This window comes from Macaca thibetana, chromosome 4 (genome assembly GCF_024542745.1).
Source record: "Macaca thibetana thibetana isolate TM-01 chromosome 4, ASM2454274v1, whole genome shotgun sequence".
Classification (NCBI taxonomy): domain Eukaryota; kingdom Metazoa; phylum Chordata; class Mammalia; order Primates; family Cercopithecidae; genus Macaca; species Macaca thibetana.
Window position 1 is genome coordinate 17,854,046 of NC_065581.1, and position 16,597 is coordinate 17,870,642.

Sequence of the window (16,597 nt, forward strand, 5' to 3'; positions counted from 1 at the left end):
CATCCCAAGCACTGCAGCCTGTGGGGGCTTCCTCTAGCAAAGAGTCTAGCCAGTTAACACACTTTATGTGAGAGGCCTGAGGGGCCACATCAGGGAAATCCTCTCAAATTCTTTGTTATTGACATTGCAGATAAATGCCCTTTGTATGTATACATTCTCCACATCCTCTATGTTACTTTCTTCAATTTGATGAGCTCATTCTAACATTTAGATAAATCATTAATCTACTACCAAGAGATGGGGGAAGAGAGGGGAATGTGATCTTATCCACTGGGAAGAAAAACTTCATGAAATCTAGGACCACTCCAAACACAGAAGCACATAAGATTTGATCTTTCTTTATGGTAATTCATTTCTATGTCCATTTAATATCAGTTTTGGTATATGACAAAGATTTATGACTTTCACCACAAATCTTATTACTCTTGAATTTCTCTAAGGTGGGAGGAAACTTATAGATCACAGCATATGTTTGAAAATATTGGTTAAGGATATGGTCTGGCAATTTCTCAGACTAGTATCTAAAAGGACAATTCACTTGCAAAAATAAGAAAAACCTGTTTCTAACATCTCACGTGTACAGATACAGAGCTCACCACCATGCACATGGGTGAACAGGTATAGATGTACTAACAGATCCTGCTCCAATGAGCTACCCTGATGGCTGTGGTGTAGGTAAATCCTAATGGGCTGGGCAGGACATCGACTTGGTAATGACCAGTGAGCTGGATACTGTGGAGAAAGACTAAGGCTCTGGTCACATGCACAAAAGGAGAAAGTTACCGACGTCACTAAGTGAGGATAGTGTAGGAAAGGAGAATATTAGACAATCTCAGTAGAACAAGAAAATCATCATCACAGTTAATATTTCCCAGAACTATATTACTGAGAAATGCATTCTCAGACCAGCCTGGGACATGATTTCCTCCTTGTACATTCACACATTTGCCTGCTATTCAGTGCCATTTATGCTGTATCCCCACACACTGGTACTCAGTTTAATTTCCAGAAAAGAAGCTGAAAATTAAAGTCACTCAGGAGGAATTTTTATATCACCTGATTGCTATTGACTGATTTTTCCAAGATACCCTATCAACTTGTAAAATACACATGTAGATTGTACTAATTTTCTATATTAGTAGTAAGAGAAAAAGATAACATGTTAGCTTCAAAAAATAAAGTTAAATAATTCAAAACAAAAAGAACCAATTTTTAAAAAATCACAAGAAAAGCTCAGTATAGGTGAGTTGTTTTAATACAAATGACAACCACAATGGCAACAATAACCCTACCAGCTCCTGGCTACATCTCAGGTAGAGGCTCTATCTGCATTGCATGCATCACCTCATGAAAGCTTTGCAACAAGCCTAAGTGTGGATACATCCTGATTTTAAAAATAAGGAAACTGGGGCTCATAAAGGCTAAATAGCTGATTTACATCATGTAGCTACAAAGTGACAGGGTCAGGTTTTGAACTCAGATAACTAATTGGCTGGGGTAGGACATTCACTTGATAATAAACTGATGTTGTATTCTTACCTCCAATGTTTTGCTTACAATTAGTATTTTGCAAAAGAGTGATACTTTTAAAAAAGATACTGTTTTATTGATATAAAATTCTAAAATTCAGCATTTTTTTCAAAGCAAAATAGTTTTCTTTGTAGAGTCCTGAAATGAGTCCCTAAAACATATCATTTAAAAAGCTGATGGAAAACAAACTGGGGGACGGGCGTGTTGGCTCACGCCTGTAATCTCAGCACTTCGAGAGGCTGAGGTGGCCGATCACTTGAGGTCAGGAGTTCAAGATCTGCCTGGCCAACATGGTGAAACCCTGTCTCTACTAAAAACTAGCTGGGCTTGGTGGCATGTGCCTATAGTCCCAGCTACTTGGGAGGCTGAGGCAGGAGAATTGCTTGAACCCAGAGGCGGAGGTTGCAGTGAGCTGAGATCGTGCCATTGCACTCCAGCCTGGGCAACAGAGTGAGACTCCATCCCCCGCCCACCAAAAAAAATAAATAAATAAATAAATAAACAAAATAAAAAATAAACTGGGGGGAAAAAACCCAAACCAAAAAACAAACAAAAAATCTTATGCAAAGGTAGATCCTGGGTGGGTAAAACATTATCTATATAATAATAACCTATGTATTCCTAAGTATCAGAACTTCCAACAAAGTCCTATAACTTCTAAAAAAAATATGAGAAATATGGTAAAATTTTTTGAGGGCATCTGAAGACATTTTAAATGTAAGCTCTAGAGAAGAAAAGTTCTCTCAGAATTAAAAAAAATATATATACACATATTTCTCAAACAGTATATAAGGCTCTGGGCTTAAAAAAGAAAGGACAGGGTGCTACAGTACTTGCTGTCCATTTATATTTAGATAGAGCCCAACTGTCCTAACAGCGTTTATAAATCTTTTTCAGAGAAACTGGAAAACACACCATTTTATAAAATTGCATTATAGGGTTTTTGCTACGAGATTCTGAATAAGATACATAATCCACATTTCCATTGTTAGTCAGTAGTGCAGAAACACACATGATCCCAAATGACTGAGGCAGAGGGGATCTCACCCCAAGGTTCCATGCTGACACAGGCCACGTGAGTGAGGCTGTTTAAAACTGCACCAGCAGCTGTCATGACGCAGCACTACCACTACTCACCGGGAGTGATGAGTGGCCACAGATCGAAGTGCAAATACAGAAGAGAGAGCAACTCAACGCGTCCTTCCTCTGAGACTCCCACAGTAGAGTCTTGCAAGCCCCGTTCCCGGAACTCCCAGATCTGCCCTCATCACACACAGCTATGGTGGAGGTCTAGGGGCTGGGTTTTTGTTTCGCCTCTGATCCCTAACAGTAGTCTGGAAACACCTTTCTCACGGACATGTTTGATGACATTTTCTTTTCAGATCAATTAACCAGTTTCAAGTCTTTACTCCTACAAGCAGTATATTTTAAAACGGACCATCCAGATCAGCACGTTGATCTGATTCTATGCTGTGGCCCAGGACAGAAACCAAAGATTATTTGGCCCTTTCTCAAAATACCAACCAAATATCGAGAGATTGTCCACAGGTTTATTTTTCCGATCACTCTCCTTCTCTTGAACAAACTGTTTTAAATACTGAGCCAAGTGCCCAAAGCCAAGATCTCGAAGAGGTAAGTATTTTAGGAAAAAAGAAAGGACCACATTTAGTTTGGGCATAGCACTTTCTCGTCCTCATTAGTTTTTTCTTTACTTAGTAGGTAACTATGCAATGAGCTCAAACCGACCCATCATCCCAAGGATGGAAAGGAGAAAACGGCAGTGGTAGTAGTGCCGGTAGCAGGGTATTTATATGAGAAACAGAATTAGAATTAATCCACACCAAAATGTCTAAAAAACTGAACTGAGGGGAAATAGATCTTTGGAGAAAAAAAGAACTATCTGATCCCAGATGGAACAAACTGGCACTATGTATGACCCTTTGTCAGTCCCTTAATTGTTCTTTATTTTTTTAAATGTTTTATAGAGATGAAGTCTCACTATGTTGCCCAGGCTGGTCTTGAACTCCTGGCCTCAAGCAATCCTCCCACGTTGGCTTCCCAAAGTGCTGGGATTACAGGAGAGAGCCATTGCGCTTGGCACAGTTGCTCTTTCTTTAGAGCTGCCATTGACATTGAAAAAAGAGATGGTTCTTATTTTGTCTGATTCCAATTTCAAACCCTTGTGAAGAAGGCATTATTGTCCACAAATACTAGGTTTCTTTTTACTTTTAATTCAAATGAATTGGGTTTTAGATCAGTATTTACTCTAGAAACTAAAAAATACATTATTCTTACCTATTACTGGGATAATGTCGGTGAATATATATCTGCAAGTACTACTGACCTGAATTGCTTTGCTGTCAACAGCAATAAAGCCATCAATAACAGGAGTAATAACACCAATAATACTTTTCAGTGCTGTTGCAAGCATAGAGAAGAACAGCTGCTGTTAGAGTTGAACCAAAATCTGGGCGGCAAATGAAATGGGGACATGGTGTGTGTGTATCTATGTGTTGAGGTGGGGTGTTCATAACTGAAAAGGAATATTCCTCAATGAAGAATACAGGGCACCTTCATCAGCCAGAAAACTCCAGCTTCTTCCCAATCATGTTAGTTAGATTTTTGCCAAAGCATGGAGCATGAGTATCAATCAGCAGCACTGCTAAAAACCAGCCAAGCTCCCTCATGCCAATGCCACTCAGTTAAAAACCTTTCTCCCAGTGTTTGTGGAGGACCTTCGTCTGAAACCACATGAGAGGGAAGAGGATCTTCAAATAAGACCACCAAGGGGATGACCACCAGGCAGACAGGCTTATTATCGGGAAGCCACCTAGCAGTAGAGGAGAATCACAGTGAACACCGTCCAGCTGCCAGCACGGCAGCACTTGCATCAGAGACTGTGTGTATGCCCCCAAAGGGAAGCTCCACTGGAACTGGGTAAAGGATGGGGTAGGGGGAAACATGACTTCCTTTTTTTTTTTTTTTTGAGATGAAGTCTTGCTCTGTCACCCAGGCTGAAGTGCAATGGCGCAATCTCACCTCTAACTGCGGCCTCCACCTCCCAGGTTCAAGTGATGCTCCTGTCTCAGCCTCCTGAATAGCTGAGACTACAGGCACGCATCACCACGCCTGGCTAAATTTTTGTATTTTTAAGACAGACTGGGATTCACCATGTTGGCTAGGCTGGTCTCGAACTCCTGACCTCAAGTGATCTATCCACTTCAGCCTCCCAAAGTGCTAGGATTATAAGCGTGAGCCACTGCGCCCGGCCATAAATATAACTTCTACATGGACAAAATCAACACTGGAGAGCAAGGCCTGATGTGGGATACAAAAGAATAACTCACATTAACACTGTGCACCAGGCCACTGATGACTCTAACTGGTTTGGCTGAGAGGATTAGAGGAATTAACAAATGCTTTCTAAATACTCATTGGTTATTGAAGGAGTTAATTTATACATAAGAAAGTAGTAATTGATTAAAATAAGAAACCTATGATCTGGGATGGCTAAATGGTGAAACCAATACCACCTGTAAACTCTGCAGTTAGCGACTAGAGATGTCTAGATTCTGTAATGTTAGCTGAAGCCATGAGCTCTCTCCAATGGGAGTTCTTCCACCTGGAGTTTAGAGTCTACATCCTACATCCTCCTGGACACCCTGTGTTCACTCAGGCGTCCAAAAGATCACTCACAGGAGGCTTGTCGCTCAGGCAGGTAGTCACATGACCCATTAATGTGATTCTGACGTCTCAATATCACTTTGGAATGTCTTTGGGATTCCTCCCAATTGGTGGGGAAGTGGCAGCGTGGAATGAAGCTTGATTTCTAGCTATGGTCCACCCTGCACTGCAGGGCCCAAAGCCCCAGTGGCTAATCTTAACACTCGACTCTGTTTAAAGACAGAAACTGCCAAACTTTTCTCATAAAGTTGTTTATTTCCCACTTTTTTCTTTGTGGTTCTATCCTTTTTTTCTTTTTTTATTTCCCTTGGCAGACAGTTTTGCTCTTGTTGCCCAGGCTGGAGTGCAATGGTGCGATCTCGGTTTGCTGCAACCTCTGCCTCCCAGGTTCAAGCGATTCTCCTGCCACAGCCTCCTGGATAGCTAGGATTATGGGCACCTGCCACCATGCCTGGCTAATTTTTTTTTTTTTAATCTTTTTTTTGTATTTTTAGTAGAGACGGGTTTCACCATGTTGGCCAGGCTGGTCTTGAACTCCTGACCTCAGGTAAGCCACTTGCCTCAACCTCCCAAAGTGCTGGGATTATAGGCAAGAGCCACCGTGCCTGGCCTCTATACTCTTTATATAAATACATTACACTTGTTTTTCACAGTCTGGCTTTTTCTCTGTCTCTCTCTCTCTCCACTCCCACCCCTGCCTCCTTCCTCCCTCCCTCCCTTTTTCCTTCCTTTCCTTTCTTTTTTTGAAACAGACTCTTGCTTTGTTGCTCAGGCTGGAGTATAGTGGTGTGAACTCAGCTCACTGCAACCTCCGCCTCTCAGGTTCAAGTGGTTCTCGTGCTTCGGCCTCCCGAGTAGCTAGGATTTCAGGCATGCACCACCACGCCTGGCTAATTTTTGTGTTTTTAGTAGAGACGGGGTTTCTCCATGTTAGCCAGGCTGGTCTCGAACTCCTGGCCTCAAGTAATCTGCCTGCCTCAGCCTCCCAAAGTGCTGGGATTACAGGTGCGCACCACTATGCCTGGCAAATTTCTGTATTTTTAGTTGAGATGGGGTTTCACTATGTTGCCCAGGCTGGTCTTCAAGTCCTGGCCTCAAGCGATCTGCCCGTCTTGGCCTCTTAAAGTGCTGGGATTACAGATGTGAGCCACCATGCCTGGCCTTTAATTTTTATATATATATATATAAATTTTTTTTTTTTTGATAAGGAGTCTCATTTTGTCACCCAGGCTGGAGTGCAGTGATGCGATCTTGGCTCAACCTCTGCCTCCTTGGTTCAAGCGATTCTCCTGCCTCAGCCTTCCCAGTAGCTGTGATTACAGCCATGTGCCACTATGCCTGGCTAACTTTTGTATTTTCTGTAGATACTAGGTTTTGCCATGTTGGTCAGGCTCGTCTCGAACTCCTGACCTCAGGTGATCCGCCCACCTCGGCCTCCCAAAGTGCTGAGATTACAGATGTGTCACCATGCCCAACCCTTTATTTCATTTTTATAATTAAAAAAAAGAGGCTCCCTAGGCAAAAACTTCATAATCAGAAATCAATGAAAAGGCCAAAAACTTTATTCCTGCAACAGAATCCCCAATTTGATATGCCAGAGATCTGACTGATAATTCTCTCACCATGTGCTTGCCTTGGCAGCACATATGCCAAAATTCTCTATGCTCAAATTCTTCCCAGATAGGCTCAAAGAGTAAAGTGAGAAAGCCACTGTTTAAGGGAAGAGCTCAACTCTCAAAAACAAAATGCTCTTCAAGCCCCCTGTCAGGTAGAGGCGGCCTGTGGCCGTCAGGACCCTGAAGGTCCACCCTGGTTCAAGTTAGGGAACCTCAGGTGCCCCAAATCAGATGAATGGGAAGGGGAGGTTGGACTGAGCCTACAAACTACCTTTCTCAGGTGCCCCTAAACAGCCTCAGTTTTATCCTCATAAAATCGTTCCAGTCCCAGAAATGTCATCTTCTGGTTGGTAACAGGAGAAAACTGCTGTCTGGTTTCTAAGTCCCAGTCATCAAGTCTAGTAATTAAGAGACTGAGTGATGGGATAAGAAAAAGTACATTTATAAAACAGCAAAAAAGGAAAGAATTTGGTGTCTATTTTATTTAATGCAGGCAGGTGTGTATAGGCACAGAAGAAGAAAGAAAAGGTGAAGGAACACAGACTTTTAGACGTGAAACTTGGAGTATAAGTCAAACAAAGACGCTATAAAGCATTTCATTTTCACTATCATTTTTGTAAAAGTGATCTGGGCTTATTAAATAAGTATCTTTGGGGTACAATTTCCAGTTGAGTTTATACTAAAATGCTGTGACTTTTATCTTTCCATTAGATTATATTTGAAATTCCTGAATTTATATTCTCTTGGGGGTTTTTACATTCTCAAGGATTCAGATATGACAGGCTCGATGATGAGAAATTTGGTAAGGAATTCTGTCAAAATCATTCAGTATTGCAGGCCCGTGGAAATGTTACCATAATTGTCTTGGGAATAAGAGGTCTCAATAACAGGACCATCCATATCCTGGTTGTAACTGAGGGAGAAGACCATCTCCCCCATATCTTGTCATTAGTTATTCACTGATGGCCTTTTAAAGAAATGAGCAGTTTTATGTGTTTAAAATGTGGAATGCGGAATGACACTTGATGCATGCTTATCCCTCACTCGGTGGTGTGAGGTGAGGAAATGTCCAAGGCGCTGGAATACAGCGTGAGGGTCTTACCATTACTATTCAGAGTTTTCATGATAACTTCCATCTGTGCAAATTCATAGTTATAGTCTGGTTCAGAGGAAGCCTCACTGGCTGCATCCAGGTCATGCTCCGGCGGACCCGTTTCTTTTTCAAAGTCTTTCAACCAATCTCGACGTTTCCTCTTAGGTAAGTTTATTCTGTGGGGTTTTTCACCATTAGAGAAAATCAACTTGCTTTACACTTAAATAGATAACAGAAAAAACGTATACGATAATATATTACAGAACACAAAGATGTTACCTAAAAAAGTGATTATTTCCCCATAGGATTCGGTCACCATGCCACAGCTGGGTGGGACTGCACACAAGGGTGCCGTTCACACAGGACCTGGGAGAACACGAGGGAAAATACCAGGTGAATGGGAAGGAGCACAAGACCCTGCCCTGGTAGCCAAAGAGATAACTAGGGGAGCTTTCTCTGAATAAATGCATTCCAACTAATGTTTAAAGAAGGAAGAGCAGAATGTGTAACCACTATGAAAACACACGATCTAAGCCATGAGGACCAAGGGCCGCCAACACCCCTCAGAGAATGACAACCTGACATGATGCACTCCTGATGGAGACAGAAAGCACCACCCATGGCTATTCTTATCAAAATTTGAGCTGAACCTGATCAAGCTTCCACATTTAAATGCCAATTTAGGAAATACAGAGAACAATGGAGGATGTGAAATTATGCCATGGGATGCAGTGAGCAAAATCCTGACTGTGGGAACCTCTAGGATCAACAATGAGGTGACTTCAACAAATAAAATGCAAGGAAGAAGAAAGGCAGAGAGAGACAGGGATAAACAGACACACACACAGAGAGAAGAGAGGAAGAAGAAACCCATTTGTTAAAAGAGATCTAAGAGGAATACTATAAAACAATGGTAGGATCTTATCTGGATCTTAATTTCCAGAAACATCTGAAAAAGAACACTGATGAAAGAACTGGGGAAATCTCAGCACTGACTGGCTATATGATGATTAGTAAGGAAATATTATTAATTATTTTAGGTATGATGATATTGAAACTATAAGAATCTTCATCTTTTAGAGAGATATACTGAGATATTTACGGATACAATGTTATAAAATCTGGAATCTACTTTAAAATAATTTTTTTTTCTGGGCGTGGTGGTGGGCACCTGTAATCCCAACTACTTGGAAGGCTGAGGCAGGAGGTTTGCTTGAACCCGGAAGGCGGAGGTTGCAGTAAGCCAAGATCTTGCCACTGCACTCCAGCCTGGGCAACAGAGTGAGACTCTGTCTCGAAATAAATAAATAAATAAATAAATAATAAATAATTCTGCTTTCTTTTTGAGACACGGTCTTACTCTGGTTGTCCAGGATGGAGTGCAATGGCGCAATTATGACTCACTACAGCCTCAACCTCCTGGGCTCAAGTGATCCTCCCACCTCAGCCTCCCGAGTAGCAGAGACTACAGGTGTGTACCACTACACCAGTTAATTTTTTGTATTTCTTGTAGAGTAGGGGGTTTTGCCATGTTGCTTAGGCTGATCTTGAACTCCTGGACTCAGGCAATATGCCCACCTCGGCCTCCCAAAGTGCTGAGATTACAGGTGTGAGCCACTGTTCCTGGCCTGCTTTAGGAAGGGGGAGGAGATATGGAAGGCATATAAATAACAAAATCGTCTATGAGGTGCTCATTTTTAAAACTGGAGGATGGGTCCATGGGGTTTCATTATATTATTCTCTCTACATTTTTTATTATTCTCTCTACTTTTTTTTTGAGACAGGGTCTCGATCTGTAACCTAGGCTAGGCTAGAGTGTAGTGCCATGACCATGGCTCACTGTAGCCTCGACCTCCTGAGCTTGAGTGATCCTCCCACCTCAGCCTTGTAAGTAGCTGGGACTACGGGAATCGAACACCATGCTCGGCCAATTTTTTTATTTATTTTCTGTAGCAATGGTGTCTCACTATAATGCCCAGGTTGGTCTTGAACTCCTGGGCTCAAGCAATACTCCTGCCTCAGCCTCTGAAAGTGCCGGGATTACAGGTGTGAGTTACCCCGCCTAGCCAATTTTCTGGTATTTAAAAACAAAACAAAACATTGGAGGTGGACGAGATAACTAAATAGTTAATTGAAGGTTAATTTGCCAAAGGACTGTCAGGTAAAGTTTGATGAAAGAAAAGAAGTGTCATTTTGAGTTTTACTTTTCCAGTAAGTTACTCTTTTCACTTACTCTCATTATTGGACTCCTGATCTTTACAGGGTTCTAAAGCTCAGAGTTATGGAATAAGTGGAACTAGAAAACTCCATACAAAAATAGTCACTCCTTCACAGTAATCACTCTCTACAATCAGAAGGCCAGGACCCCTGGAGGACCCAGTGTATCCTTAACTTTAATATAGCTGAAAGCAAACAGAAAGAGGCAGCCTTCTCCTTCTGAAAATAAGGCACACAAGACACGTGAAGTCGCCATTTACTTTTCTTACCTTGCATTTTCTTTTGGAGTAAGAGTGACATCTCCATCAGACGCAATGTCAATCTCACAGTGCTCAGGCTGAATTCCTATGCCAAAAAGCTGGATATCTTGAGAGGTATCTGCACCCACCCTGGTGTGATCCTAGTAAAAGATTATTAAAGAAAGAAAAACTCACACTTATGAGTAACTCAACAAAAATTTATCACAGTCAGTTTGAATAACTCATCAACATATGCACAAAAATATTAAACGAATCCTGCCAGAGATGTTAAATATCTTAAGCATTAAAAGTAAAAAGCTTACCCTTAATACACCAAATTAAAAAATGTTTAAACACTACCAAAAAAAAATCCCCAATTGACAATGATTAGTTGTTGTTTTTAACACAGGAAATTGGACTTGACAGTAGAATACTTTGAGTTTCAGTTTTGACTTGACCACGGGCAAGCCATTTCACTCTCTGAGCCTCAATTTCTTTGTTGGCAAAACCAGGATAATATTATCCATTTCACCTACTTACATTTCTTTTAGGATCATCTGAGTTAACAGTGAAAGTGTTTTGAAAACAGTTACATAAATTTAAGAACCATTAAAAAGCAGTTTCATTGAGAGTCATATTTTAAAATATCCAACTTTGAAAATGCTAAAAATGTTGGATTTCTAATACTGATATGACATAGAGCATGGCTGCCTGTGGGTCACACCATGTACAAACTTGTGGGTTTTTTTTTGACATGCTGTCTCACTCTGTCACCCAGGCTGGAGAGCAGTGGTACGATCTCAGCTCACTGCAACCTCCACCTCCTGGGTTCAAGCGATTCTCTTGCCTCAGCCTCCCGAGTAGCTGGGATTACAGGTATGTGCCACCATGTCCGGCTAATTTTTATTTTTAGTACAGACAGGGGTCTTACCACGTTTGCCAGCCTGGTCTTGAACTCCTGGCCTCAAGTGATCCTCCCACCTTGGCCTCCCAAAGTTCTGGGATTACTGGCGTGAGACTGACAACATTTTAAACTACAAACATAAACATAAACCCTTAGTCCTCAGGGCTATGATATCATTACATGTCTCACAGACTCCGGAAAACTCCATTCACCAATACATGCGTGATAAAATGAGACAGCAAAGGCAAATGACATGTTCACGTTTCTATTAAAGTAGTTTTGACCTCATAGGCCTCCTGAAAGGTTCTCAGAGACCCCAGATCACACTTTTAGAACCGCTTGCTTACACTGCAAAGTGAGAAACAGGACATCTGATTGATATTGACAGCATCCAATACAGTAAATACACCACACCTGGCCTCATGTGATTTTTTAAGTACTCGAACCGCAGACATATGAGGACTGTGACTATTGGTGATTCAGTCACTGCTTGTCCCTTTTTTTTTTTTTTTTTTTTACTATTGCTCTTAAAATAGTTTAATAACTACAATAATACTTCCCTATTTGACAGAGAAAGTATAAGGATTGGTCTTTCAAAATTAAGATTTCAGAGACAATTCCTTACCCCTACTCATTGTCTAAATGAACAAATCTTAAGTTTGTTGGGGGACTCTCAATAACTCAGGGGCTATCTGTACCATATTTAGTCTCTAGGAAAGTAGAAGGGAAAGGATCATAGAAGACTGAGGCTCCTTGCTTCAATTTTGGCTTATTCTCCATTGCATTTCATATATTTACTAGGCAGATCAGAATCCTTAACAAGGTGCCTCATTGTTCACAAGCGGGCAATACCTCTGCATTTAGAGCTTTAGGTGTGTGAACTGCATATACAAGCTGCCTTCAAGTCCCCAGGTCCCCAGTCCTTGAAAGTTTGTTTCTGTAACTCAGAAAGTGTATGTGTGAGATTAAAAATGCCCTGATGGTTGGCTGAATGCCTTATGTCAGTCGTGGTGTCCTAAATCCATGTCAATCAGATATCTTATTTCTCACTTTGTAGAGTAAGCAAGCAGTTCTAAAAATGTGACCTGAGAACCCCTGGGGTCTCTGAGAACCTTTCAGGAGGTATATGAGGTCAAAACTACTTTAATAGAAACATGAACATGTTTGCCTTTGCTCTCTCATTTTATCACGCGTGAATTGGTGGGGTTTTCCAGAGTCTATGAGACATGTAATGATGTTATAGCCCTGAAGGCTAAGGGTTGTACCTTTATGTTTGTAGTTTAAAATGTTCTCAGTCTTAGCATCCAATACAGTAAACACAGATATAACCCAGATACACGAAAGTTCTTTGGAGTCCTTGATAGTTTTTAAGAGTGTAAATGGGTTCTGAAGTCAGAAAATTTGAGAACTGCTACAGTAAGCTATCCAACATAGCATATCCCGCAACCACAGTGGCAACAGGGCGGCCCCATCCCACCTCTACACTTGAAGGGTGATTATGGGACCAAAAGTTATTTCCTGAGGATGTAGGTTTACAAGGGATAGAACTAGAAGAACACTGTTGTCTATTTAATCTAGGACGAGGGTCTGCTTTAGGCTTGTGTTGATCTTGAGATCTCCTTGGAATTACTCAGAAGCATAACTAAGAACCTCTAGAGCTTCTCGGGAGCTTTGTGGAAGAACACAGATATTCCCCAGAATCCTCACCATCTCACACCTAGAGCCTTCTCATATAGCGAGGCATCACCTTCATACCTACTGTTGTCCACTTGTGCCCCTCTGAGACTGGACTCACAGGAGATCAGCCCCAACTGCATAGCCCCAGATGATACAAAATCGCTGTTTTTCCTTCTTAGTGGGGATCTGAGGGCACTATCCGTCTTAGTTTTATTGAGGGCTAAGCTGGATACAAAAAGCAACATCACAGAGACAGGCTTCCAGATTCAACTAGGAACTATATAGGAATGAATCTTGATTGCAACTATGTATTTATATGTTCTCCTACCTTTAGATAATAAACCAGAAGTTCGTTAAGAGCAGGGTCTGCATTCAGATTGACTAAGTAGCATTTGTCATCCCCCACCTTGATACCAGACATCTCCAGGGAAATCCCCATGCTTTCAAGTTGTCGTTGTCTTTCCTGTGCACAAAAACAGACAAAAGAAGGAAACTCTATTTGTTGTTCTATTCATAAGACGTATCCACGGAAAGAGTAAGTCACTGTTTCTGGGGACGGTGCCAATGGGATTACACATGCTGCTCTGCTCAACCACATTAACAGAGAGTCTACAGTGCACGACATCTTGTGGCAGGCGTGATAGGGGCACCAAGGATGAACCAGACACCATTTTGGCTCTTAAGGAGCTTAGAGTCTAGTAGAGGAGACAAGACCATATAACTAGAGCACAAAAGAAGAGAGTGTTTTGCTATTGGAAGGGTACAAAATGCCAGGGGCTTCCAAGGAGAGAGATCATGATGGGTTAAGAGACCAAGAAAGGCTGGAGAAAGAGAATATATTTGAGATAGTTCTTGAAGAATAAGAAGAATTTCAACAGAAATATAAGGATAGGGTGTTCTTGGGGCAGGGCATACGGAAGCACAGTAATGAAAGGTTCAGGACATACTAGATGATTTCAGGGGCCAAGAACCCCTGGCAAATATGGGAAAGCAGTGGGAGTTGAGGCTGGAAGAGAAGGTTGGGTCTCTACTGCGGAAAGCCTTGTATTCATTCATTCATTCATTCAAGATATATTTATTAGAGTCTACAATGTAGTAGGTATTGATCTTGGGCTGGGAATACAGCACTGAACCCAATAAAGTCCCATCTTTCATGACAAGTTATATTCTGGTGGGAGGAGACAGGCCATAAGAAAACAGTTAAGTCAATATGGTACACAGAATTTCCAGTGGTGTTAAGTACTACAGAGAAACATAAAGCAATGTTAAGCGGGGTAGTGAGTGAGGAGTAGGAGTATGTGTGGGTGTGAATGATACCTATAAGAAACATATCAGCAGAAGGGTGGACTGGGTTCCAGTGATTGCTGTTAAGCTACGTGATCGGGATGGTCCAATATTTCCAAATGATCAATAAGATTAAAAATGTTCGTGAATATATAATGTAGAGAAATTCATAATGCACACAACCCCGAGAAATAGTACTTCCTTTATATTTTAACTTAAGTAAAAGTTAAAATATAAACATACAGCATTTCCTAACTAGCCCAAATAATCAAATACATTGAAAAAATTATGATATGCTATATGTTACAAATTCTCTGTCAATTAGGTAGCCTCTTGGGAAGCCAAGGCAGGTGGATACCCTGAGGTCAGGAGTTCGAGACCAGCCTGGCCAATGTGGCGAATCTGTCTCTACTAAAAAAATATAAAAATTAGCCAGGTGTGGTAACACACACCTATAGTCCTAGCTACGTGGGAGGCTGAGGCAGGAGAATAGCTTGAACCTGAGAGGCGGAGGTTGCAGTGAGCCAAGATTGCGCCACTGCATTCCAGCCTGGGTGACAAAGCAAGGCTCCATCTCAATAAATAAATAAAACAAAATAAAATAAAATAAAAATCAGGTAGCCTCATGCTTTGCCAGGTGATCTAAAAATCACAAAACAAGGTTGGGCACAGTGGCTCACACTTGTAATCCTAGCACTTTGGGAGGCCAAGGTGGATGGATTGCCTGAGCTCAGGAGTTTGAGATCAGCCTGGGCAACACAATGAAATCCCGTCTCTACTAAAGTACAAAAATAATTAGCCAGGAGTGGTGGTGCAAGCCTCTAGTTACAGTTACTCGGGAGGCTGAGGCAGAAGAATCGCTTGCACCCAGGAGGCGGAGGTTGCAGTGAACCAAGATTGCGCCACTGCACTCCAGCCTGGGTGACAGAGTGAGATCTGTCTGCAAAAAAAAAAAAAAAAAAAAATTCACAAAACAGACTTTCGCTTAAATGTGATGAGCAGGAAATATGAATGACATTTTCTGTAACCATGCTTGTTCAAATTTAGTGCTATCTAACACGTCTCGCAAATACATGGGCCAAATTGTACGTTGATAAAAAGACATGACGTCAGTGTCTCAAAGTGATCTTTGCTGGGCCAGGCACAGTGGCTCACGCCTGTAACTCCAGCACTCTGGGAGGCTGAGACCAGAGTGTATGAGACCAGTTGAGCTCAGGAGTTTGAGACCAGACCAGGCAACAAAATAAGACCCCAGCTCTACAAAAAAATAGATAAAATTAGCTGGGCATGGTAGCACGTGCCTGTGGTCCCAGCTACTTGGGGGGCTGAGGCAGGAGAATCACTTGAGCCCAGGATGTTGAGACTGCAAAACAGCTATGATTGAGCTGCTGTACTCCAGCCTGGGTGACAGATGGAGACCCTGTCTCAAAAAAAAAAAAAAAAAAAAAAAGTGATCTTTGTAATCTCTGGTTCAGCAGAAAAGGGCCCTTAGAAGACCTTCCAAGGCCGGGAACAGTGGCTCACGCCTGTAATCCCAGCACTTTGGGAGGCTGAGGTGGGCAGATCACCTGAGGTCAGGAGTTTGAGACCAGCCTGGCCAACATGGTGAAACCCCATCTCTACTAAAAATATAAAAATGAGCCAGGCATGGTAGTAGGTACCTGTAATCCCAGCTACTCGGGAGGCTAAGGCATGTGAACTCCTTGAGCCCAGGAGGTGAAGGCTGCAGTGAGTCAAGATCATGCCACTGCACCCCAGCCTGGGCGACAGAGTGAGACTCCGCCAAAAAAAAAAAAAAAAAAAAAGACTTTCTGAAGATGACAGGAAACTACACAGAAAAGACAATAAATGAAAAAGAATCCCAATATTTTAGGGCTAAATTATCAAGCTACCTGTGCGATCTCTTCTGTTTTCCTCAGCTTCTCTTCCCAAGTCACTGTTAGTTCTTTTATCAGCTTTTCAGACTCTTCGAGCTTCTCTTTCAGTTCTGGGGCCTTCATGGCCTTTAAAATGAAACCAGAGATATCTGATGTTCAAAATTTTTCCATTATGTACAAGATAATCAGTTACTGTCCCTCTTAAGCAGTTATCAATAGTTTGTTGGAAAAAATTAAGTTATATGCTGTTGGGGTGGGTTTTTGACCTTTATTAATCAAACAAATGTAAGAGAACATGGCTGCTCCCTGAAAAAGAAACACCAGTGTTCTGAATGAAAATGAAACAAATCTAGAGTCATTTTATCCATCATACTTAAATTTCACATTTAAAGCCCTAAAAGATGCTAACGTTCAACTTTGAAATAGATAAGCAGGAAAAATATTACTTAAGCAGATTTCTTTTTCAGTAAGACAGA

At 41.6% G+C, this 16,597-nt stretch overlaps 1 protein-coding gene across 10 annotated transcripts in view; it reads right to left on the minus strand.

Moving 5' to 3' along the window:
* KIF13A (kinesin family member 13A) overlaps positions 1 to 16,597 on the minus strand; it is a 230,601-nt gene that overhangs the window by 59,517 nt on the left and 154,487 nt on the right. For 5 of the 10 annotated variants that reach the window (XM_050788658.1, XM_050788654.1, XM_050788659.1 and 2 more), the window contains exons 12-17: positions 16,137 to 16,247; positions 13,289 to 13,423; positions 10,410 to 10,540; positions 8,203 to 8,289; positions 7,933 to 8,099; positions 4,241 to 4,360 (exon numbers count right to left, since the gene is read on the minus strand). In XM_050788658.1, coding sequence (XP_050644615.1) covers positions 4,241 to 4,360; positions 7,933 to 8,099; positions 8,203 to 8,289; positions 10,410 to 10,540; positions 13,289 to 13,423; positions 16,137 to 16,247 — 751 coding nt within the window. The remainder of the gene's footprint in view (positions 1 to 4,240; positions 4,361 to 7,932; positions 8,100 to 8,202; positions 8,290 to 10,409; positions 10,541 to 13,288; positions 13,424 to 16,136; positions 16,248 to 16,597) is intronic. The other 5 variants (XM_050788663.1, XM_050788662.1, XM_050788661.1 and 2 more) reach the window with 1 other exon arrangement.